This window comes from Doryrhamphus excisus, linkage group LG4 (assembly GCF_037039965.1).
Source record: "Doryrhamphus excisus strain RoL-2023G ecotype Guam linkage group LG4, RoL_Dexc_Guam_v1.1, whole genome shotgun sequence".
Taxonomy (NCBI): domain Eukaryota; kingdom Metazoa; phylum Chordata; class Actinopteri; order Syngnathiformes; family Syngnathidae; genus Doryrhamphus; species Doryrhamphus excisus.
This window is the reverse complement of record NC_136360.1, coordinates 20474553-20497480: the sequence shown is the minus strand read 5'-3', so window position 1 is coordinate 20497480 and position 22928 is coordinate 20474553. Positions and strand designations below refer to the sequence as shown.

Sequence of the window (22928 nt, the reverse complement as noted above, 5' to 3'; positions counted from 1 at the left end):
CCATCTCTGAATTTCCGAAACCGATATCGATATGTATTCTTCTTTCTCTTTGGGCTTTTCCCTTCAGGGGTCGCCACAGCAAATCAATCTCCTCCATCCTCCCAGTCCTCCCTGTCTTCTGCATCTGTCTCTCTCACACCAACTATCCTCATGTCCTCCTTTACTACATCCATAAACCTCCTCTTCGGTCTTCCTCTACGTCTCCTACCTGGCACCATCCTTCTACCAATATATTGACCATCTCTCCTCTAACCATCTCAGTCTGACCTCTCTGACTTTATCTCAAACCTAGCATACAAGTCATCATAGACCTCTTGTTTGGCCTTTGCCACCTCTACTTTCACCTTACCATTCATCTCTCTGTATTCCTGTCTACTCTCTTCAGTCCTCTCCATGTCCCACTTTTTCTTAGCTAACCTTTTTGCCTGAATACACTCCTGCACCTCCTCATTCCACCACAAGTCTCTTTGTTGGCTTTCTTTCCAGATGACACAACAAGTGCTCTCCTACCTGTTTCCCTGATCACATTTACTGTAGTTGTCCAGTCATCTGGAAGCACCTCCTGATCATCCAGAGCCTGTCTCAACTCCTTCTTAAAAATCCTACAGTCCTCTTTTTGTTTCAGCGTCCTCTGCTCTGCCTTTGGCCTCTTCATCTTCCTCACCATGAGGGTCCTTCTACACACCACCATCCTATGCTGTCTGGTTACACTTACTACCACTACTTTGCAGTCACTGATCTCTTTCCTCTTCTAGAAGAAAGTATTGGATGCTAAGTACTTGGCAAAGTCAACCACCATCTGTCCTTCTGCGTTCCTCTCCTGAATACCAAACCTGCCCCTCACCTCTTCATCATCTCTATTTCCTGCACCAACATGTCCATTCAAGTCTGCCCCAATGAACTCTTTGCCTTCTAGGGATGCTCTGCATCACTTCATCAAGGTCCTTTTTCCTCCAACTCCCATCCTGCTTGTGGGGCATACCCACTACCAACTTTGAACAACACACCTTCTTAACCAACTCCTCCTACTCCATTTTTCTTCCCAACTTGAACCCTGCTCCTAAACTTCTAGCCTTGCTAGAACCTTTCCATCGGGTCTCCTGGACACAAAGTATGTCTACCTTCCTCCTCTGCATCATGCCTACCAACTCTCTACCTTTGCCAGTCATAGTTCCAACATTCAAAGTCCCAATTCTACTCCCAGTTCTAGGTTCTTGGCACTCCTCTTCTTTCTCTTCTTACGGACCAACAGTAACCAAATTTCCACCGATCCCCTGTAGGTGAACAGCATATCTTCCGGTATGGAAGTCGTGTTGTTGATTTGCGTAGTTGGTTTGGCCAAATTTTTTGGTCGGATTTATCCAGCCTTGGGACTGGCACACCAAGGCACTGGCTTATACCCCATCAAGGCTACATAGACGAATAACATCACATATCTCCTGTCGTAGAATTAATAGATAATCTGTTATCAAACTAATGGATACGGCATCGGCATTCTTTCATGGCACATTCATGAAGACATTCATGTGTGGGGCAGATACCATCTCGTGTCTGCTGAAGGTTCAATCCATGTTCATCACATACGCCAAAGTCACCAAGCCACCAGCAAGCCTTGAGTGACGTCTTATTGGAAGCAGTACAAAGCACACGTTAGCATGAATCCCAATGGGAGCCTCCACAGCCGGGCGTCGGCTGCTGTCTTTGTGTCGCACACACCAGACCCGATTGAAAACAGCCTCTTCCAACACAAGCGTCTTGGGATTGTGAAGCGCATCGAGGGGGAAATAAATCCACTTTGTGAATAATTGTGTGCACATTCATTTCCAAATGATGCCGCCCACTGACTTATCATCAATACTGGGAAACGTGACTCACGGGGAATGCTGGGAAAAGTGTACATTTAATAAAGCCATTTACTGGTCGAATGACTTGCTGGAAGTCGCATTTGACGCAGGAGTGAGTGGCAAATTACGATATGGTGGGGTTTCCGCTGTAAAATGTTTGAATAAGTCAGTGAAAAGGTCCATTTATATATCATTGACAATTTAATTTGACTATCTCAAATAACTGTTGAACAGAGCCAACCAACAAAAGATGTGCAATATGCATCACCACAGCATTTTACCTTCTTAGTATACCATCCCTTTATTTTCCGATATGTGACACTAATGGAAAAAAACCTAAAAACTGGAATAAAATTCCTAATGTAACAATATGTAATATTATATTGACAGGAAATGACCAAAAAGTGTCACTTTTGTAAGCGTTGTGTGTTTTTGCTGATAGACGTGGACGAGTGTCAAGCAGTGCCGGGTCTCTGTGCCGGAGGGAACTGCATCAACACCGTGGGATCCTACGAGTGTAAATGCCCCGCTGGCCACCGTCAGAGTGAAACTAGCCACAAATGCGAAGGTGAGTCTGGGCGTAACTCTTTTTATCATCCTGGTCCGCAAAAGTCCTCCTAACAAGCATAACAATAATACAATCGTCAGACAGCTGAGGTTGACTTAGCCGGAATAAGGTCACATTTTTGCACTATTGGTTTATTAGATGAGATGAGATGGGATTGTATGCTGGTAGCAGTGACAGCATGTTCCCAGTTAAAGTTGCCCGGGCATGTGCAAGTCACACACACACACACACACAGAGTGTAATGGAATCACATTGCAATGTGTTGACTGGATGGAATTTAAACAATGCTTTGACAGAAAGCTCTAATAGTTAGCCAGGTGGCGTTTGTGTCTCTTGAGCTGAAGATGTTTATTTACTTCTTGGAAAGGCTGTCAAAAGCTTTCTAAGTATCGGGTGGCCAAACTGTGACAAATGTTTTGTCCATAGTCCAAAAACATGCATTGGTTTCGGCCATTAATAGTCAGAAAGTAAGTCAGTACTTGAACAACCAAGTCGCCGTCACTGTACACAGAAAAATACAGTCATAAAAGACAAAGTTACCACAAAGTTATCCCATTCCGTTTTGTAGGAGCACGTCCTTTCACATGTTCAAGGGTCGCATCTTGATCCTTGATTACAGCCAGTTTTTCTCCCCTTTCTGAGCATTTTGGAACGTCTGCTTGCACTTGCATGGGTGGTGGCTTTCCTTTTCTTTGGCGCACTGCCATCAGGGGAGTCAGCCTTAGGCTTGGGGGACAATGTGGAGGTGGGGGGTTGGCAAGGGAAAGCAGGGGCGGCTGTGTCCGTGCAGCTATGTATACGAGTAAGTAGCTCTTGAGCCAATCTCGTGTTTACGAACCAAACTGCGTCGGTCGAAACTCACATTGTAAGTCATTTAAGGCAGTAAACGTCATAACATGGTAAGTCGTAAGACAAACAACGTAACACAAAACGCTGTAACACACAACACCATAACACGATACATCATATGACATCACAGCATGGTAAGTCATAAGACAAACGCCGTAACACCATAACACGTAACGCGACAACACGATACGTCATAAGACAAATGCCGTACCACAAGATGCTGTAACATGAAACGGCGTCATAAGACGAACAATGAAACACGAAACGGCGTAACACAATATGTCAAAAAAAAACGACGTAACAAAAATGCTGTAACACGAACAGCATAACACAACGTTGTAACATGAAATACTGTAACATGAAACACCATTAACACAAAATGCCATAACTTCATACGCATATGGTTGCTAGTGAGAATAGATATAGTCTGAGTCCTGTTCCTTTGCGTCGGCCATGTTTCTGCCTGTTTGAAGCAAAGCAGCTTCGCTTCCAGCTTCCACTGTAAACTGGTTGAGGTTTTAAGGCAATTAAGAAAAAGTGCAGTTAAGATGTGATGGGTGTCTGATTGTTTTTGGCTCAACAAGGCACCTGGTTTATGGTCTGCTTTTTGTTGAGTCTGTGTTTTTGCCTTTCATGAGTACAGTCTTTTGGCTGCAAACCATCTGTTAGTTTGAACAAAGAAACACGTCGGGCATGTCGACGTTACACACCTCAGTCCGTCTCAGCTTCTTGCATGGGGACTTTGTGTTTAGATCGGGGATCTCAAAGTCAATTTACCTGGGGGCCACTGGAGCTAGGGTCTGGGCGAGGCTGGGTATAAAAAAAAAACGTATTTATTAAAAACAGAAAAATGAATAAACTTTGCTTTGGTTCCAATTTTCTACAAGAAACATTCCACTGTTCTCAAATATCTTATTTTTTATTTTTCCACACAAAATAAGAAATAAGAAATAAAATAAATGAACAAATCAAGAATAAAGAAAATCAATCAATCAGTAATAAATAAATATAATAACAATAATAATAATAAAATGGCAAATAATAAAAACGCAAGAAACCACATATAGTTGGTGGTTAGACAAATTATTTTTTTCAGATTAAAATGAACAAAGCATTATTAGAGCCCTGTAGACATGACAAAACACGACTATAGTCACATTTATACTCTTTTTATTTACAACATATTGCGCAACTGCAGGGTCTTGAGACACATGCTAACTCGCAAACTCGAGACCTAGCGACCTAAACGGTAGCCTTCAAGTTATTTCCTTTAAACTTAAATAGCCAAAAACTTACCACTTCCACACGGATAGGGAGGATAACTATTAACAGTTCTTTAACCTTTAACATGAACATGAATCAAACGTAATAATTTTTTCTGGGTACATGATACCATACAGCATCCATATCAAACTTGCGCGGGCCGCACTAACATTAAACTTTCATATCAAGGCGGGGGCCTCAAACTAGTGTCCTGTGGGCCACATTTGGCCCGCGGGCCGCGTGTTTTTTTGGACACCTGGACATTCCAGCCATGGACGTGGAAATGTGGAGGTGGTGGTTCCATTTGCAGCTGAAACAGCTTCCACTCTTCTTCTGAGAAGACTTTTTTGGATATGCAGTGGAACCTTAGTTGGCATACACCCCGGTTAGCCGGTTGGACACGTTTTTTTCAGTTTACATTGAAAACGTAGGCTAAAATGTCGCCTTGGTTTAAATATAGCGCACATCTTGTTGCGTCATCAATACACCGCATGACTTCTTATGACTTCAATAGTGTTTCTCACCTTCTTTGTCAAAATGCTGACTCTTGCAACTTTCCATTTTGCGAGAGACTTGAAGTGAGAAACACTAAGGAATTCAAGAAATAACTCAAGGCAAAACAGGAAGGTGGTGTAGGTGTTGATCTCGTTGCCACATCTTGTCTTTGGCAGCAATTATGTCTTTGATGATGTTAAAAGTAACCTTAAATGATTTAAATTTATCAGACGTCTTCATCTGGCTTCTACCGAGTCAAATGTTTTGATACACTTTGTCATGTTATTAAATGAGAAAGTGTCTAATAGTTTTATAGGTGCCCTATCCTACACATACTACTTTTCAGACTTGTTAATATTTTATGTGTATATGTTATTTTTTCTGCATGTAAAACTGTAATTGTAAATGTGTTTTGTGTTAACATCTTTAGGAATGAGTTCATTGCATTAACGTGATTTCTTATGGGAAAAATGTATTAGGTTAGAGCAGTGCTTCTCAAATAGTGGGGCGGGCCCCCTGGGGGGACGTGGGACTTGTCAGTCGGGGCGTGAGAGGCTTTCCTTTCAAGGCAGACCTACAAAAGTACAAATTGGTAGTACTGAAATTTGACTTTTGAATACGCTTGCATTGCTCTCCGTTTTGTTGGATTTTCAGTCTGATACAGTACAGATACGTACATAAATATATGTTTCAGTTTCTCTAGTATTCTAAAAAATAATAAAAAAAAAAACAGAGAAGCAGGCGGCACGGTGGTCTAGTGGTTAGCGCGCAGACCTCACAGCTAGGAGACCAGGGTTCAATTCCCACCCTCGGCCATCTCTGTGTGGAGTTTGCATGTTCTCCCCGTGTTTTCTCCGGGTACTCCGGTTTCCTCCCACATTCCAAAAACATGCTAGGTTAATTGGCCACTCCAAATTGTCCATAGGTATGAATGTGAGTGTGAATGGTTGTTCATTGGTTGTCTATATATGCCCTGTGATTGGCCAGTCCAGGGTGTACCCCGCCTCTTGCCCGAAGACAGCTGGGATAGGCTCCACCCCCCGCGACCCTCGTGAGGAAAAAGCGATAGAAAATGAATGAATGAATGAAAACTGAGAAGCACTTGGTTAGAGTATGTTTCGGTTAAAGTCGGACTTCCTGGAATGGATTAATGATGTCACCCAATTGTACAGAAAAAAACTCAACTTTCAAACAGCTCAGATTTAGCTGGATTCGGTTTTCAAAATTTCCCAAATTTTGCCTCGGTTTTTGTACACCGTCTTGGTTATCGTACTTGGTTACTTGGTTACACCGTCTTGGTTATCGTACAACATTTCAAATTGATTAAGAAACACCATTGAACTGGAGCAAGAACTCACAAGACGAAGGAAGCTATCAAGCTAAATAGTCAACGAATGTCATGATCGCTGCAAAATGCTGCCATTTGGCCGACAAATGGAAGTTGGCATGGGGGAGATTACGCAGAAGCATAATCCAAAGTTAAGTGATCAATGAGTGGTCCATAAATAGTCCCTGGAAAAAGGCACAAACACACATGAACCACGTGGGTACTTTTACTGTACTTATGGCCTACAGCGCTGCAGTAATTGCACATGCATATAAATAAGTGGCACACATCATAAAAACTTGATGCATCGTGGAATTTCACTTTGGGTTTTTCCCCGGCATGAAGCGATGAGCCCCCAAACCCTTAACGAATAATGTGGCGTCATAAAGTATACCACACATGGGTGGGCCCCCGCAACACCGCGCTTCGCTACTCTCAGAGGTCATTGCCGTTTTATTGGGGTTTATTGAGTTCTTCTTTTCCATTATGGAACTTTAATTGAATTAGCAGCTCTACGTTGGAAGCTACAGTATATTACCTCCAGGCGAACACATAAAGAAGACATCACTGATACTTTTGTGCTACAATAGATTATAAGTTATCTTGTGGATGTCATCAAAAGTAATGGAGATGACACAACATGGCACCAAAATACATAAAACAACATTAAATACAGTAAAGTCTCGTTATATCGATATTCTCGGGAGTCGGAAAAAATATCGATATAACCGGACTATCGATATATCCGATCCTGCGCCGAACTGCATTAAAAGTGGGCAGATCTTTGATATGGCATGTAATTTTCTCCTTGACTTCATGGATTGCGTATCTAGCATGCTTTTGTACTGTAGTGAAGTGAAAAATAAACTTATGCATTAAATAAAAACGTCTTTACACTTTTTTAATGACTATTTCTTTTCCAAAATTCAATGCAAAATCCTCTTCTGCTTCCCCGTTTCACCTTTTAACACAAAAGATTCAATATTGTTTAACATTTCATATTAATCTTTAAGATACAAGTGTATTGATTTATTTCAAACAACAAGAGATTGCTTCTTTGATCAAGCAATACCGTAAGTTTACTTTCATAATTTATCAGTAAAGCTAGTGCCAAGAATATTGAACACATCTGAAAACACAAAGTCTATTCACTGAATCTTCCCTCTAAATTATACAAATATTTACTCCTTTACTTCAAAAGATTGTTTAATACTTACCTCATATTAATTACCTGTAATCCTCTAATTACCGTCCGTCGGTGGAAAAGCCGAAACGGTGTTAGCCGAAAATCAAACAATACGCCGTTTACAGATTTCATTAATGGTGGTATTGAAATCCTTAAGCAAATATTGATTCAGCTTTAAGCTGCTTTTGTATCGATATAAGCAGACCAAATTGGCTGGCGGGAGATGAAAAGGGCATCGTAGTAACCGGATTATCGTAATAACCGGGTATTGTACTAACCGGAACTAATTATATCATAAAAGACTAGAAATTTGCCGGGAAATGAAAATAGTATCGTAATAAGCAGTACTTCGACATAACCGATATCGATATAACGAGACATAACTGTATCAAATATGCTGGGCCGATATGATAGTACTGACCATTTTAGATCATAGACACGGAACATTGTGTGCTATGGCTATATAAACATGGAAGCTACAAAAGAAGAATTGAACTCCCGGATGTCATCAGAAAAAACTGTTTGTTTCTACCTTTTTCAGTTCTTCAGTAATCAGCAGTAACTTTCAGGAAAATATGAGTTCCCAAATAAAAAAGGGAGAAAAAAAGCTTTTTGTGAAAAGACACATTTCATGTACAATTTGAACATTTGGAAGTGAACTGAATGTGTGTGGGTGTGCATGCAGGCCGTTTTTATGGCATTAAGATTTTTCCCAAACATAATCCATTGGTGAGGAGTTACATCATCACCTCCTTTAGCCTCTCCAGCAAAAAGTCGTACACATACGTTGTTGGGATCGGGCGTTTGGGTTTCTAAAAATGTATAACTATGTCTTCGGTTATTGAATGAGTTAAAAATAGCTGAGATTGACGATAATGAGGTGAGATTAGCCTTTTGTGCAGGTGAGAAAATCAATAGATTCTCCTGCCTGTGACGTTAACAGCCTGTCGTCACTTCCCATGAGCTCACTTTTTAAACATGTTTTTTCAGACATTGACGAATGCAGCACCATCCCCGGCGTGTGCGATGGCGGCGAGTGCACCAACACGGCCGGCAGTTACGTCTGCACCTGCCCACGAGGTTACATCTCCAGCACAGACGGCTCCAGATGCGTGGGTGAGTGAGTGTCCGGGCAACATTCCCAGGCTCTCCCGTCCTCATGGATGGACGTGCGATGAGCGTGCATGTGATGAGTCAGACTGGCTCGCTGACAAACACGCTTTTGTGTACTCTTTGGCCTCCACAGCATTAATTTGCACATGCTGTGAGACGGATACCTCACTGTGACGCGCCCCATGAAACGTTACCAGGTGTTAATGTGTTCCTCAAGTCAAGCACAGCCAAACACAACCAGGTGTTAACTTATAAGATTCATCCCGCAATGATGGAATAGAACCGTCTTCATCTAAGGAAATGCTTTTCCTCCTAACTCCCACGCGTAATGTGTTATTCTGTGTTGATTTATGCGTTTATATTAGGGTAGAAACAGTGAAAATACAAAAAAGCAACCACATTATGCATTAAAAGGTCTGTTCTGGCACGGACTTAGTCGGATTTGGTACAAATAGCCTGCCGTAATTTGTAGCAAATAGACATCATTTTAGTGTGGCCTTTTTATTGTGTGTTAATAAATATGACATCAGTCTAAGCCAAGACGCTTGGAAAAGACAGTGGAACTTCGGATTTGGTCTTAAGTCTTTTCCAAAGCGTTTGTCTAAAACACAATCATGGGAAAACTGAAAGCATTTTTGCCATAGGGAACAACATAAATCCAATTCATTTGTTCCTGTCAATCCGAGCAGAAAACAATGCATGATACTTATACTACTACTACTATACTACTATATAAAAGTATATATATAATACTACTATACAATTGAAAGGGATACATGTACATTGAAATCACCAAACTTTTCCTCTCAGGGCCACATGCTGAAAGAATGAAAGAATGCAACACTTTGATAAAAAATCTCGGCTTTGTGATATAGGTGAAAAGTACTAGTAGTATTATCAGCATAGTCGTAATATTATTATGAATTTCAGTCTTTAAAGTTTTGCAAATATTTTGTTACTTTTTAAAATACTACTTTTACAAAATAATTTATTAATGCACTTTATTCCCATAATATTGGGACTTTATTCCCATTATATTATAACCTTTTCCCTAATTTTGCGAAAAATAGGAAAAAATTTAATATGAAAAAATAATATTAATATTGTGGGGGAATATTTAAACTTTACGCTACTAAAATGACATTATTTTTCCTCACAATATTACGAGTGTATTCCTGTGAAATTGTGACTAATTTCTCATTTTTATTTCGATCATTTGTTCAGTTTTTTCCTTTTGTGCAGTTGTTTTTTCCAACTATTTCAACTTTTATTTCCATTTCTTTTACAATTACAACATTTTATTTTGATTTCAAAATGTAAATTTTTGTTATTTTGTTTGTTTCTCATGATGTTACGACTTTGTTTCGATTTTTCTTGAATATTTTAACTTAACTAAAATGATGTTATTTTATCCCATGACATTATGATTATTATTATTTTAATAATAATAATAATAATAATAATAATAATAATAATAATAATAATAATAATAATAATCTCGTTTGTTTTGTTTTGGACCCCCCCGCTATACAGGCACGGGAAAAAAGTAGGACTCCCTATGGCAGGGGTGGGCAAACTACGGCCCGGGGGCCACATCCGGCCCGCCAAGTGTTTGAATACGGCCCGCCCAATCTTTCCAAAGTATTTCATTTAAACTCAACATACAACCTGGCATCATGGCCTGAGCCAACCTTTTGATGGTTTTATCAATTTCGTTTTTTGACATGGTTTGTTGTTTACATATTATATATGAGAAATATATGTTAAATATATGCATATTTAACATAATAATAATATAATAATTATTATTTTAATTTTATTGTAATTATTATAATATTTTATTATTTTTAAAATATTTAAATATAAATATAAAATAATAAATAATAATAGCAGATTGCATGACAATTTTACAGATACAATAATACCAGGTGGACCAGGTGTAAATACAGTGAAGAAAATAAGTATTTGAACACCCTGCTATTTTGCTATTTCTCCCACTTAGAAATCATGGAGGGGTCTGAAATTTTCATCGTAGGTGCATGTCCACTGTGAGAGAGATAAACTAAAAAGAAAAATCCAGAAATCACAATGCATGATTTTTTAACAATTTATTTGTGTGATACAGCTGCAAATAAGTATTTGAACACCTGAGAAAATGAATGTTAATATTTGGTACAGTAGCCTTTGTTTGCTATTACAGAGGTCAAACGTTTCCTGTAGTTTTTCACCAGGTTTGCACACACTGCAGGAGGGATCTTGGCCCACTCCTCCACACAGATCTTCTCTAGATCAGTCAGGTTTCTGGGCTGTCGCTGAGAAACACGGAGTTTGAGCTCCCTCCAAAGATTTTCGATTGGGTTCAGGTCTGGAGACTGGCTGGGCCATGCTAGAACCTTGATATGCTTCTTACGGAGCCACTCCTTGGTTTTCCTGGCTGTGTGCTTCGGGTCGTTGTCGTGTTGGAAGACCCAGCCACGACCCATCTTCAATGCTCTGACAGAGGGAAGGAGGTTGTTCCCCAAAATCTCACAATACACGGCCCCAGTCATCCTCTCTTTAATGCAGTGCACTCGTCCTGTCCCATGTGCAGAAAAACACCCCCAAAGCATGATGCTACCACCCCCATGCTTCACAGTAGGGATGGTGTTCTTCGGATTGTACTCTTCATTCTTCTTCCTCCAAACACGCTTATTGGAATTATGACCAAAAAGTTCTATTTTGGTCTCATCTGACCATAAAACTTTCTCCCATGACTCCTCTGTATCATCCAAATGGTCATATGCAAACTTAAGACGGGCCTTGACATGTACTGGTTTAAGCAGGGGAACCTTTCGTGCCATGCATGATTTCACATCATGACGTCTTAGTGTATTACCTACAGTAACCTTGGAAACGGTGGTCCCAGCTCTTTTCAGGTCATTGACCAAGTCCTGTCGTGTAGTTCTGGGCTGATTCCTCACCTTTCTTAGAATCATTGAGACCCCACGAGGTGATATCTTGCATGGGGCTCCACTCCGATTGAGATTGACCGTCATGTTTAGCTTCTTCCATTTTCTAATGATAGCTCCAACAGTGGACCTTTTTTCACCAAGCTGCTTGGTAATTGCTCCGTAGCCCTTTCCAGCCTTGTGGAGGTGTACAATTTTGTCTCTGGTGTCTTTGGACAGCTCTTTGGTCTTCGCCATGTTACAAGTTAAAGTCTTACTGATTGTATGGGGTGGACAGGTGTCTTTATGCAGCTAACGACCTCAAACAGGTGCATCTGATTCAGGATGATACATGGAGTGCAGGTGGACTTCTAATGGGCAGACTAACAGGTCTTTCAGGGTCAGAATTCTAGATGATACACAGGTGTTCAAATACTTATTTGCAGCTGTATCACACAAATAAATTGTTAAAAAATCATGCATTGTGATTTCTGGATTTTTCTTTTTAGTTTATCTCTCTCACAGTGGACATGCACCTACGATGAAAATTTCAGACCCCTCCATGATTTCTAAGTGGGAGAAATAGCAAAATAGCAGGGTGTTCAAATACTTATTTTCTTCACTGTATATAGTCTGCCCCCCCCCCCCCGTAAATTTTGTCATATCAATGCGGCCTGCGAGTCAAAAAGTTTGCCCACCCCTGCCCTATGGTGTAACCCTTCTATTCCTAAGAATAGGAATCGTCTTCCAAAGCATTTTCACCACAAGCCATAGGGGGGCGCCATATATGTTAATGAGGACATTGAATGACGGTAGCGAGGCGCTGTTTGATTTTTGAATTCAGCAAAGCTACTGTATAATGACCGCATACTTTACATGTACTGTACATAAAGTACGTGTGTAATCCATCCATCATCTATCATCATGAATACGCAAACCTCTCAGCCTCTCCACAGGATTTAGTGAGACATTTACAGACCCTTGCTCCCCTTTGGAATCACTTCATAGTTTAGTCGTACAATAACTCCTGTCATCCCAAAGGCGTCTGCCGGGGATGAGGTCATGTCCCCCCGTGCAAAATTGCTCTCCGTTTTTGATTTCCTCACCAAACGCTGAGAAACTGCTCTGTGCGTCGGAGCAGTCATGTCGAAACAAGAGCAGGCCTTCTGCGGCTCGGTTCAACAGTCCAAAGTATCAAATATTTCCCTTAATTGGAAGCACGGGGCCATGAAAACACGCCTCTCGGCCAAGGAGAACCAAAAATGTCCACTTAGGTTTGGTCACATGGTGTCTCGTGGAAAGGGGGCGCGGCGGTCAATCAACCCAAGTCTTCTAGTTGGTTTGATACTTGGATTTATTGTCTGTCTATGTTATTAATATACTCTATATAGTAAATCATTCATTTTTTTTGCCAACATCGCTACATTCTCCAAAGCCGGCGTCTTTTCTTTGCGGGCAGGCTTCTCTCCAGCTGTCCCAAAGGGAAGGAATAAAAAGAGAGAGAGCGCAAATAAAACAGGTGCCAGACGCAGCCCCGTTACATCCTTCCTCGGCCTTTGTCCCGCTTCCAAACTGGAGCAGACAAAATGTGGGGGAGACCGATAAAATAAAGCAGACCCGCCAGCATATCTCACTGATATGTCACCTGGGAATATTCCCAGTCCGGGATCCCGAGTCGCACCCCCAGCCCCGGCCTCAGTTCAGCCCCACTTTTAGGTTGCTGGTGCTGATGTTACATTTATAAACGTGGTTTCTTGCTTGGTTGGACATGTTAGAGGCAGGATGCAGCAGCTTCTTTCCATCAGTGAATGGAGCTTTCTCCACTCATCAAAGATCCTCTATATGACAGGAACACCCTGCTGTTTTTAAGGGCTTGTTGCAAAAACGCTAACGTGTCTTATTTGTTATGTATTGTGTAAAACTAAGACAGGAACAACATCAAGTTAAAAGCACTAATTGAATACAGACCCACCATCCACCAGTACCAGCCTGGAGTTTCTTTCAGAGAAAAGATGATGACGTCGCTGTTTGATGTGTGTGCTAGCATCAAGTAACGTGGGGTTGTGCCCCGGGAAAAGGGAAAAATACAATACAGGGGTCTATCTCTTGGATTTTAATAAAGTATCCATCCATCCATGCAGCATGGAAGAAGTTAACCCACATACAATGGTGCATTCAAGGACCTTCAAACAAAAACATTTGTCAAAGATGCTTAAGTATGTATGACAGCTTTGGCAAAAACACTTTCGATCCTCTACTATTTATAGCAGGACTGCTTTGATGTTTTGAAAGAGCTGCTACAAAAACACTTGTCAAAGATCCTCTATACGGCAGGACTGCTCTGCTGTTTTTAAGGATCTTGTGCAAAAAAGTTATAGTCAAATATCCTAGGAGTGCTGCGGTGCTTATTACGATCCATTGAGAAAAAAAAGTTTGTCTGAGATCCTCTATTTGACAGGAGCAATCTGCTGTTTTTAAGTACAGTAAAGTCTCGTTATATCGATATTGTCGGGAGTCGGAAAAAATATCGATATAACCGGACTGTCGATATATCCGATTCTGCGCCGAACTGCATTAAAAGTGGGCAATAATGCACTCGACATTGTTCTATAGTATAGAACAATGTCGAGCAGCTTAAATCAATCTTTGCTTAAGGATTTCAATACCAAAAAAGAACACGGCGAACGGCTGCTTATGAAAAACAGTGATTATTGCAAGCGATAAAAAGATATCTGAATACAACACAATTAAATACATGTATTTGTACGCTTGTGTCTTCGTTGGAATAGGTGTGTATGCTATGTCAGTTGGTTCTTCTGTTGCAGGCATGTGTTTGGCCAGCTATGTGGGGCGGGTTGAGCATGACCTGTGAACCAGGAAGTGCGGGAATCGGTGTGTGTGCTGCGCTCTGGTGGTGGAAGTGTGAAAAATAAAGTTGACTGGAAGCAGCCGTTCGCCGTGTTCTTTTTTGGTATTGAAATCCTTAAGCAAAGATTGATTTAAGCTGCTTTTGTATCGATATAAGCAGACCAAATTGGCTGGCGGGAGATGAAAAGGGCATCGGAGTAACCGGATTATCATAATAACCGGGTATCGTACTAACGGAACTAATTATATCATAAAAGACTAGAAATTTGCCGGGAAATGAAAATAGTATCGTAATAAGCAGTACTTTGATATAACCGATATCGATATAACGAGACTTCACTGTACTAAGAAAAACTCCAGTCAAAGATCGTCTAATGCAGGGGTCTCAAACTCAATTTACCTGGGGGCCACCAGAGCTAGGTTCTGGGTGAAGCCGGGCAGCATCAGGTTTTCAAAAAAAAACCCAATACGCATTTATTAAAAACTGGAAAAGAAATCAATAAAACAATCTTCAATGCTTTTGCTTCTGCCATACTCTACACTTTTTCAGTACTTTGGTTCCGGTTTTCCACACCAAAATATCTGATAAAACATTCCACTGTTCTCAAATATTTTCATTTTTATTTTTCTATACACAAAGATTAAAAAAATAAACAAATTAAAAATAAAGAAAATAAATCAATCAATCAGTAATAAATAAGTAAAATAATAATAAAACAGCAAATAGGAAAATCGTAAGAAACCACATACAGTTGGTAGAGAAATTATTTTTTTCAGATTGAAATGTACAGTATTAACAGTTATTTAACCTTTAACGTCAACATTAATGAAACTTAATAATTTGACCCAATTAGCAAGTTAGCATCGTACTCAGTTCCATCTGGGAGCAGCGTGGTAACTTTAACAACATGTTTGATGAGATGCTTTATCTTGACGTGTATTTTCCGTTTTTATTCCAAATCATTTCCTGCATTTATTTGTACCCAGCGTCATAAGCCTTTAGCTTCATTGCTAATCCAAAGCAAAACAGGGCGGGGTAACAGGGTAGGGTAACAGTATGGGCGGGGCAAAATCATGTTAATTGTGTCCGGTGTGCACACAGCTTTAAGCTGTCATTTCAACATTAAACTTTGGTATCAAGGTGGGGGGCCTCAGCGGCCCGCGAGACGCTAGTTTGAGACCCTTGGTCTAATGTAATATCTAGGAGGAGCTATGGAACATGTACAGTAAATAAATCACATTATACGCTAAGGGAACATATTTGTAGTATTCCTGGTACGGTAACGCCATGACGGGTTCGTAAAGTTGACTGGGTCCATGTTGGATGTGGTCTGTGCCGTCATGGGGGGGGGGCATAGGGGGCTGTAGAGAGGGCGTGGCAGTAATCAGATCCTAATGCCCTGTCACGCTGGAATCAGAGGAGAAAAGATGGGTTGGTCAGTTCTCCTCTATAAACACCTCGGCACAAATGAAAGCATATGCTGGTGTCGTGGCACACACACACACACACACACACACACGCATGTCTGCTTCCAATTAAAAGCCTTCATCATCCTCATCAGCAAACCCCCTCCAGTTCCTTCAGTCCTACGGGATGTCTCAGCTGGTATGTGTTCACTTTGTGTACATGTACATGAGAATGAGAGTCTACTGTATTTCTACTACAACTGTAGATTAGTGTATGTGTGTATGTGTGTATGTAGTGTATGTATTCCCATACACTGCACAACCCCCCTACTAATGTTCCTTCTAATTGGCAAAAATTGGCCCACATGGAACTGATTCATTCCAGACTGCTAGCTCATTAGTGAGATAATGGACATGAGCGCCCCACCCCCAATAATGCTTTAATGTGCCCCCACAGGTACAGTACATACAGTATGCATTCATCCTTATGGAGAGTGAGGGAAATGGTAAAATGGCCACTGCTGCTCCACTGACCCTGACCCGTCCCACTGGAACTTCTTTGGAGACGCCGGCAGTTAGTGGAGACCCCAGTCAACCTTTCCCCCTTCCAGCCCATAAAGGAACTTCCTCCCCACCCACCATGGACGGGGCGCAGGGCACCCGTAGGCCGTGTTCTGAGAGGAGCTATTACCCAGAAACCTTTTCATGCATGTGTGTCATACGGTGGCACGGCTGGAAAAAACGACTCGTTTTATGAGTTGGGGTTTTTAACGACTGCCCTTTCTAATTGAAGTGTGCAGTCTGTTGCTTCTCTGGCCACGCCCGCCACTCCAGCCGCACTCTTGTACACCTGCAATGACACCTAGCACGCAGTCCCAAAGTAATATGGCCTACTCTGTCACATTTCACCTCATTTACTAGAGTACTAGGGTACTAGTAGATGCTAGTAGACACTAGTAGGGCTGCCGGGTACTCGTAGGGGCTAGTAGGGCTTCCAGGTACTAGTAGACACTCACATGGCAATCCCCGTACTAGTAGACACCAGTAGGGCCGCCAGTGGGACTGCCAGGTACTAGGAGATGCCAGTAGGGTCCTAGTAGATGCTAGTAGACACTAGTAGGGCTGCCGGGTACTCGTAGGGGCTAGTAGGGCTTCCAGGTACTAGTAGACACTCACATGGGAATCCCTGTACTAGTAGACACCAGTAGGGCCGCCAGTGGGACTGCCAGGTACTAGGAGATGCCAGTAGGGTACTAGTAGATGCTTGTAGACACTAGTAGGGCTGCCGGGTACTTGTAGGGGCTAGTAGGGCTTCCAGGTACTAGTAGACACTCACATGGCCATCCCCGTACTAGTAGACACCAGTAGGGCCGCCAGTGGGACTGCCAGGTACTAGGAGATGCCAGTAGGGTCCTAGTAGACGCTAGTAGACACTAGTAGGGCTGCCGGGTACTCGTAGGGGCTAGTAGGGCTTCCAGGTACTAGTAGACACTCACAAGGCCTTCCCCGTACTAGTAGACACCAGTAGGGCCGCCAGTGGGACTGCCAGGTACTAGGAGATGCCAGTAGGGTACTAGTCGATGCTAGTAGACACTAGTAGGGCTGCTGGGTACTCGTAGGGTCTAGTAGGGCTTCCAGGTACTAGTAGACACTCACATGGCCATCCCCGTACTAGTAGACACCAGTAGGGCCGCCAGTGAGACTGCCAGGTACTAGGAGATGCCAGTAGGGTCCTAGTAGATGCTAGTAGACACTAGTATGGCTGCCGGGTACTCGTAGGGGCTACTAGGGCTTCCAGGTACTAGTAGACACTCACATGGCAATCCCCGTACTAGTAGACACCAGTAGGGCCGCCAGTGGGACTGCCAGGCACTAGGAGATGCCAGTAGGGTCCTAGTAGACGCTAGTAGACACTAGTAGGGCTGCCGGGTACTCGTAGGGGCTAGTAGGGCTTCCAGGTACTAGTAGACACTCACAAGGCCTTCCCCGTACTAGTAGACACCAGTAGGGCCGCCAGTGGGACTGCCAGGTACTAGGAGATGCCAGTAGGGTACTAGTCGATGCTAGTAGACACTAGTAGGGCTGCTGGGTACTCGTAGGGTCTAGTAGGGCTTCCAGGTACTAGTAGACACTCACATGGCCATCCCCGTACTAGTAGACACCAGTAGGGCCGCCAGTGAGACTGCCAGGTACTAGGAGATGCCAGTAGGGTCCTAGTAGATGCTAGTAGACACTAGTATGGCTGCCGGGTACTCGTAGGGGCTACTAGGGCTTCCAGGTGCTAGTAGACACTCACAGGGCCTTCCCCGTACAAGTAGACACCAGTAGGGCCGCCAGTGGGACTGCCAGGTACTAGGAGATGCCAGTAGGGTCCTAGTAGACGCTAGTAGACACTAGTAGGGCTCCCGGGTACTCGTAGGGGCTAGTAGGGCTTCCAGGTACTAGTAGACACTCACAGGGCCTTCCCCGTACTAGTAGACACCAGTAGGGCCGCCAGTGGGACTGCCAGGTACTAGGAGATGCCAGTAGGGTACTAGTCGATGCTAGTAGACACTAGTAGGGCTGCTGGGTACTCGTAGGGTCTAGTAGGGCTTCCAGGTACTAGTAGACACTCACATGGCCATCCCCGTACTAGTAGACACCAGTAGGGCCGCCAGTGGGACTGCCAGGTACTAGGAGATGCCAGTAGGGTACTAGTAGATGCTAGTAGACACTAGTATGGCTGCCGGGTACTCGTAGGGGCTACTAGGGCTTCCAGGTACTAGTAGACACTCACAGGGCCTTCCCCGTACTAGTAGACACCAGTAGGGCCGCCAGTGGGACTGCCAGGCACTAGGAGATGCCAGTAGGATACTAGTAGATGCTTGTAGACACTAGTAGGGCTGCCGGGTACTTGTAGGGGCTAGTAGGGCTTCCAGGTACTAGTAGACACTCACATGGCAATCCCCGTACTAGTAGACACCAGTAGGGCCGCCAGTGGGACTGCCAGGTACTAGGAGATGCCAGTAGGGTACTAGTAGATGCTAGTAGACACTAGTAGGGCTGCCGGGTACTCGTAGGGGCTAGTAGGGCTTCCAGGTACTAGTAGACACTCACAGGGCCATCCCCGTACTAGTAGACACCAGAAGGGCCGCCAATAGGGCCGCCAGTAGGGCTTCCAGGTACTAGTAGACACCAGAAAGTAATGTACAAGTACATAGTAGGTAGATAGTAGCTAGTAGGGTTGCCAATGGGGCTGCCAGGTATTGGTAGTAGATGCTAGTAGGGCTGCCAAGTGCGAGTAGACCGGTAGCCTTACTGTGATGTATGTGAATCGCCCCAATTAGATTAGGTACGACCCGTTTGCCTTCACGCATAAACCCATTATGATGGGACTGTCTGAGAATGTACCTGTAATGAATGTACACCAACCTTTTTTCCCTACTCAGATTTTGAGGTTTTCGTGTTAGTACATTATGTCAAAATGAAAAAAAGAACTGTACAGTCCCACGCAGTAGCGGTTCTAGCTATGGGCCATATGTAAGTGCCCAGGGGGCTTGAACATGTTGTACTTTAGGGATTTCAACCACACAAAAGCATGATTATTATATTTTGGAACAAGAACGAAGTAGTGGTATTCAAAGACTGAAGTGACAAGTAATTACTGTAATAGTAGTATTCTTTAGCACCTGCAACTTTTGTATGTTGTTGTGCAATACTATAATACTTATAGTAGTAGCTGGTAGCTAGTAGCTGGTAGCTAGTAGCTAGTAGCTAGTCGCTAGTCACTAGTTGCTAGTCGCTAGTCGCTAGTCGCTAGTCGCTAGTCGCTAGTCGCTAGTCGCTAGTAGCTAGTAGCTAGTAGCTGGTAGCTGGTAGCTAGTAGCTAGTAGCTAGTAGCTAGTAGCTAGTAGCTAGTAGCTAGTAGCTAGTAGCTAATATTAACTCACACGGTGAGATGAAACCATCCCATATGTCCAATTCTCTTGCAGACCAACGCGTGGGCACCTGTTTCTCCGCCCTGGCCAACGGTCGATGTGCAGCAGAGCAGACGGGCCAGTTCACCAAGATGCAGTGTTGCTGCGACACCGGCCGCTGTTGGGCGTTGGGGCAGATCCCTGAGATGTGCCCAGTGAGAGGCTCTGGTGAGCGTCAAGACTGTATTCCTTTCCACAGTCATGCCCAACGGAATGATTTCTTCATAGGCCGTTTGCCAAACCCTCCACAAATTCCTTTACGTGCCATGCATACATACCGCTTATTATATCATGTGTTGCTCGCCTCTCTATCTCCTAGACGAATTCCGTCGTTTGTGCATCGTGGGCCTTCCTCAGGGACACGGCCCCCCGAACGGCTACCCCAACGGACACTTCCCCGGCAACAACGGCTACGGGTACAAGTTCCCTGGTATGCCTAACGGGAACGGAGGTATCGGCGGCAACGGTGGAGGTGGCTTCGGAGGCAACGGAGGAAGCTTCGGAGGCAACGGAGGAGGTTTCGGAGGGAATGGAGGCAACGGAGGCGGCTTTGGCGGGAATGGAGGAACGTTTGGCGGCAATGGAGGAGGACATATAACCCACCCAATAGGTCAGCTTCTCTTTATTGTCCATCCAGTTTCTATTCACTGACCCTGGAGCCCAAGGGTGTCCAAATTTTTTCTAGCCATGATCATAGAGTCAAAAGACCTTTTTTCATAATCCATTTGAAAAATTACATAATTGCACAGCTGTATTCTTGTTAAAATACAGCTTTTTCCTTGAATATTTTGACTTTATTCTCGAGTCTTCCTCGAGCAGCTGTGAGTCAGTAAAAATTACACCTGTTTTGTCGTCCATTTCTGCTGTTTTTTTATTTTTTATTTTACCAAACATTTAAACTTTCTTGAGAAAATATGGTAAAAAATAAATGTTCTTCTTGTAACATTATGACATTATTCCTATGATGTTTTTTGTTACTTTGTTCTTGTAATAAATTTTTTCACAAGCCCTTTATAAAATTATAACTTTATTATTTTGTTGTTTTTTCCCATAATATTAAGACTTTCAAAAAGCAAAAGTTTTCCCTTAAAATATCACTAAAATTAATTTTTTTTTTAGTTTTAAAAGTTTACAAGTTTTTGCATCTACAATTGCAATGTGTTTTCTTAGAATAAACTCTTTTCTTTTAACATTTTGACTTTATTTCTGCGTTTTTTTACAACAATTTCAACTTTTTAATAAAAAAATGTGACTTTATTCCCATAACATTTTGATATTTTTGATTTTTGAACTTTTTATCCAACCTAATTTTTTTAAAGCATAACTTTATTTGTTGTTTTGTCTCTTTCTCATAATATTATTTTTTTACTGTATATTTAAATGATGTTTTTCCGCATAATGTTGTGATGTTATACGTAATTCATGTAAAGTTACGACTTTGTCTTGTTAGATTACAACTTATTTCTTTCAATTTTTTTTTACTTTATTGTTGTTTTTTTTCATTTTGTTGTTACATTTTATGTTTAGAATGTGCCCCGGGCTAATAAGAAGCAGCCAAGCCAACCAGTACTTTTACAATGGCAAACGTGAGCGTGTTAGTGAGTGTTGAAACTTTGACGTGTCTTTGCGTCTCGCCAGGCACCGTCACGGTGAATGACACCATCGATATCTGCAAGCACTTCACCAATCTGTGTCTGAATGGTCGCTGCATTCCCACACCCACGAGCTACCGCTGTGAGTGCAACATGGGCTACAAGCAGGATGTCCGCGGGGAGTGTATTGGTAAGAAACGTACTCCACAAACATCAGGCCTCTTCTACACGGACCTGCTGTAGTGTTGCTACCATTGCATTGCACTGCCATCTTCTGACAGTGTGTGGAACTTAACTGGAGATGATGCGGTTATAAATATGCAAAAATGAATACCTGTGCTTCTTTCTGCAGATGTGGATGAATGTGTGAGTAACCCGTGCATCAATGGTGACTGTGTGAACACCCCGGGCTCATATCACTGCAAATGTCACGAGGGCTACCAGGGAACACCCACCAAGCAAGCCTGCATCGGTATGGCAGACATAGACAAATACTTGTACATATGTGTCAATCAAATCCTCGTTCCCTGTCTTTAGATATCGATGAGTGTATTGTCAACGGGGTGATGTGCCGCAATGGCCGCTGCGTCAACACAGAGGGAAGCTTCCAGTGTATCTGCAATGCTGGCTTTGAGCTCACGCCTGATGGCAAGAACTGTATTGGTAAGGAGACTGAGTAGTAGCAGTTAGAACCAGGGTCCAGGTTTTTCAATCAAGCCCACCCATGATTGAAAATGTGGAGATGCATGACTCTCCTGAGGGGCAGTGTTGCTGACTGCTCAGTTAAGGAAGTAGCCATTGGCTGTCCTAAAAGTCGCTTGACTTGCTAAGTAACGTCATATTGTTTGTCACTTCCTGTTTGGAGTCGATAGGGATGGGAAACTCCATTCCGTTTAATGGCTGGAGTTTCACTCGTTGAAATGCTCTAGTCGCTCAACCTGTAGATGGTTGACGAGCACCCGTGAGTCAGTGAAACTTGAGTCTTCCTCGAGTACAAGTTATTCAGTGAAACTCGAGTCTTCCTTGAGCATCTATGAGTCGGTGAAACTCGAGTCTTCCTTGAGTACCTATGAGTCAGTGAAACTCGAGTATTCCTCAAGCACCCGTGAGTCAGTGAAACTCAAGTCTTCCTCGAGTACCTGTCATTCAGTGAAACTGGAGTCGTCCTCGAGCAACCGTGAGTCAGTGAAACTTGAGTATTCCTTGAGTACCTATGAGTCAGTGAAACTCGAGTCTTCCTCGGATACCTGTCATTCAGTGAAACTCGAGTCTTCCTTGAGCACCTATGAGTCAGTGAAACTCGAGTCTTCCTCAAGCACCCGTGAGTCAGTGAAACTCAAGTCTTCCTCGAATACCTGTCATTCAGTGAAACTCGAGTCTTCCTTGAGCACCTATAAGTCAGTGAAACTCAAGTCTTCCTCGAATACCTGACATTCAGTGAAACTTGAGCTTCCTCGAGCACCTCTGAGTCAGTGAAACTCGAGTGTTCCTCGAGCAGCTATGAGTCAGTGAAACTTGACTCTTTCCCGAGCA

The 22928-nt window shown here is 42.8% G+C and overlaps 1 protein-coding gene and 1 long non-coding RNA gene across 2 annotated transcripts in view; one reads left to right on the top strand and one right to left on the bottom strand.

Moving 5' to 3' along the window:
* The window catches only part of LOC144898373 (uncharacterized), a 205986-nt gene that overhangs the window by 32102 nt on the left and 150956 nt on the right, over positions 1–22928 (bottom strand). The window lies entirely within an intron of this gene.
* fbn3 (fibrillin 3) overlaps positions 1–22928 on the top strand; it is a 127467-nt gene that overhangs the window by 58241 nt on the left and 46298 nt on the right. The window contains exons 8-14 of the mRNA XM_058073253.2: positions 2287–2412; positions 8523–8648; positions 19819–19971; positions 20123–20413; positions 21442–21585; positions 21748–21867; positions 21933–22058. Coding sequence (XP_057929236.2) covers positions 2287–2412; positions 8523–8648; positions 19819–19971; positions 20123–20413; positions 21442–21585; positions 21748–21867; positions 21933–22058 — 1086 coding nt within the window. The remainder of the gene's footprint in view (positions 1–2286; positions 2413–8522; positions 8649–19818; positions 19972–20122; positions 20414–21441; positions 21586–21747; positions 21868–21932; positions 22059–22928) is intronic.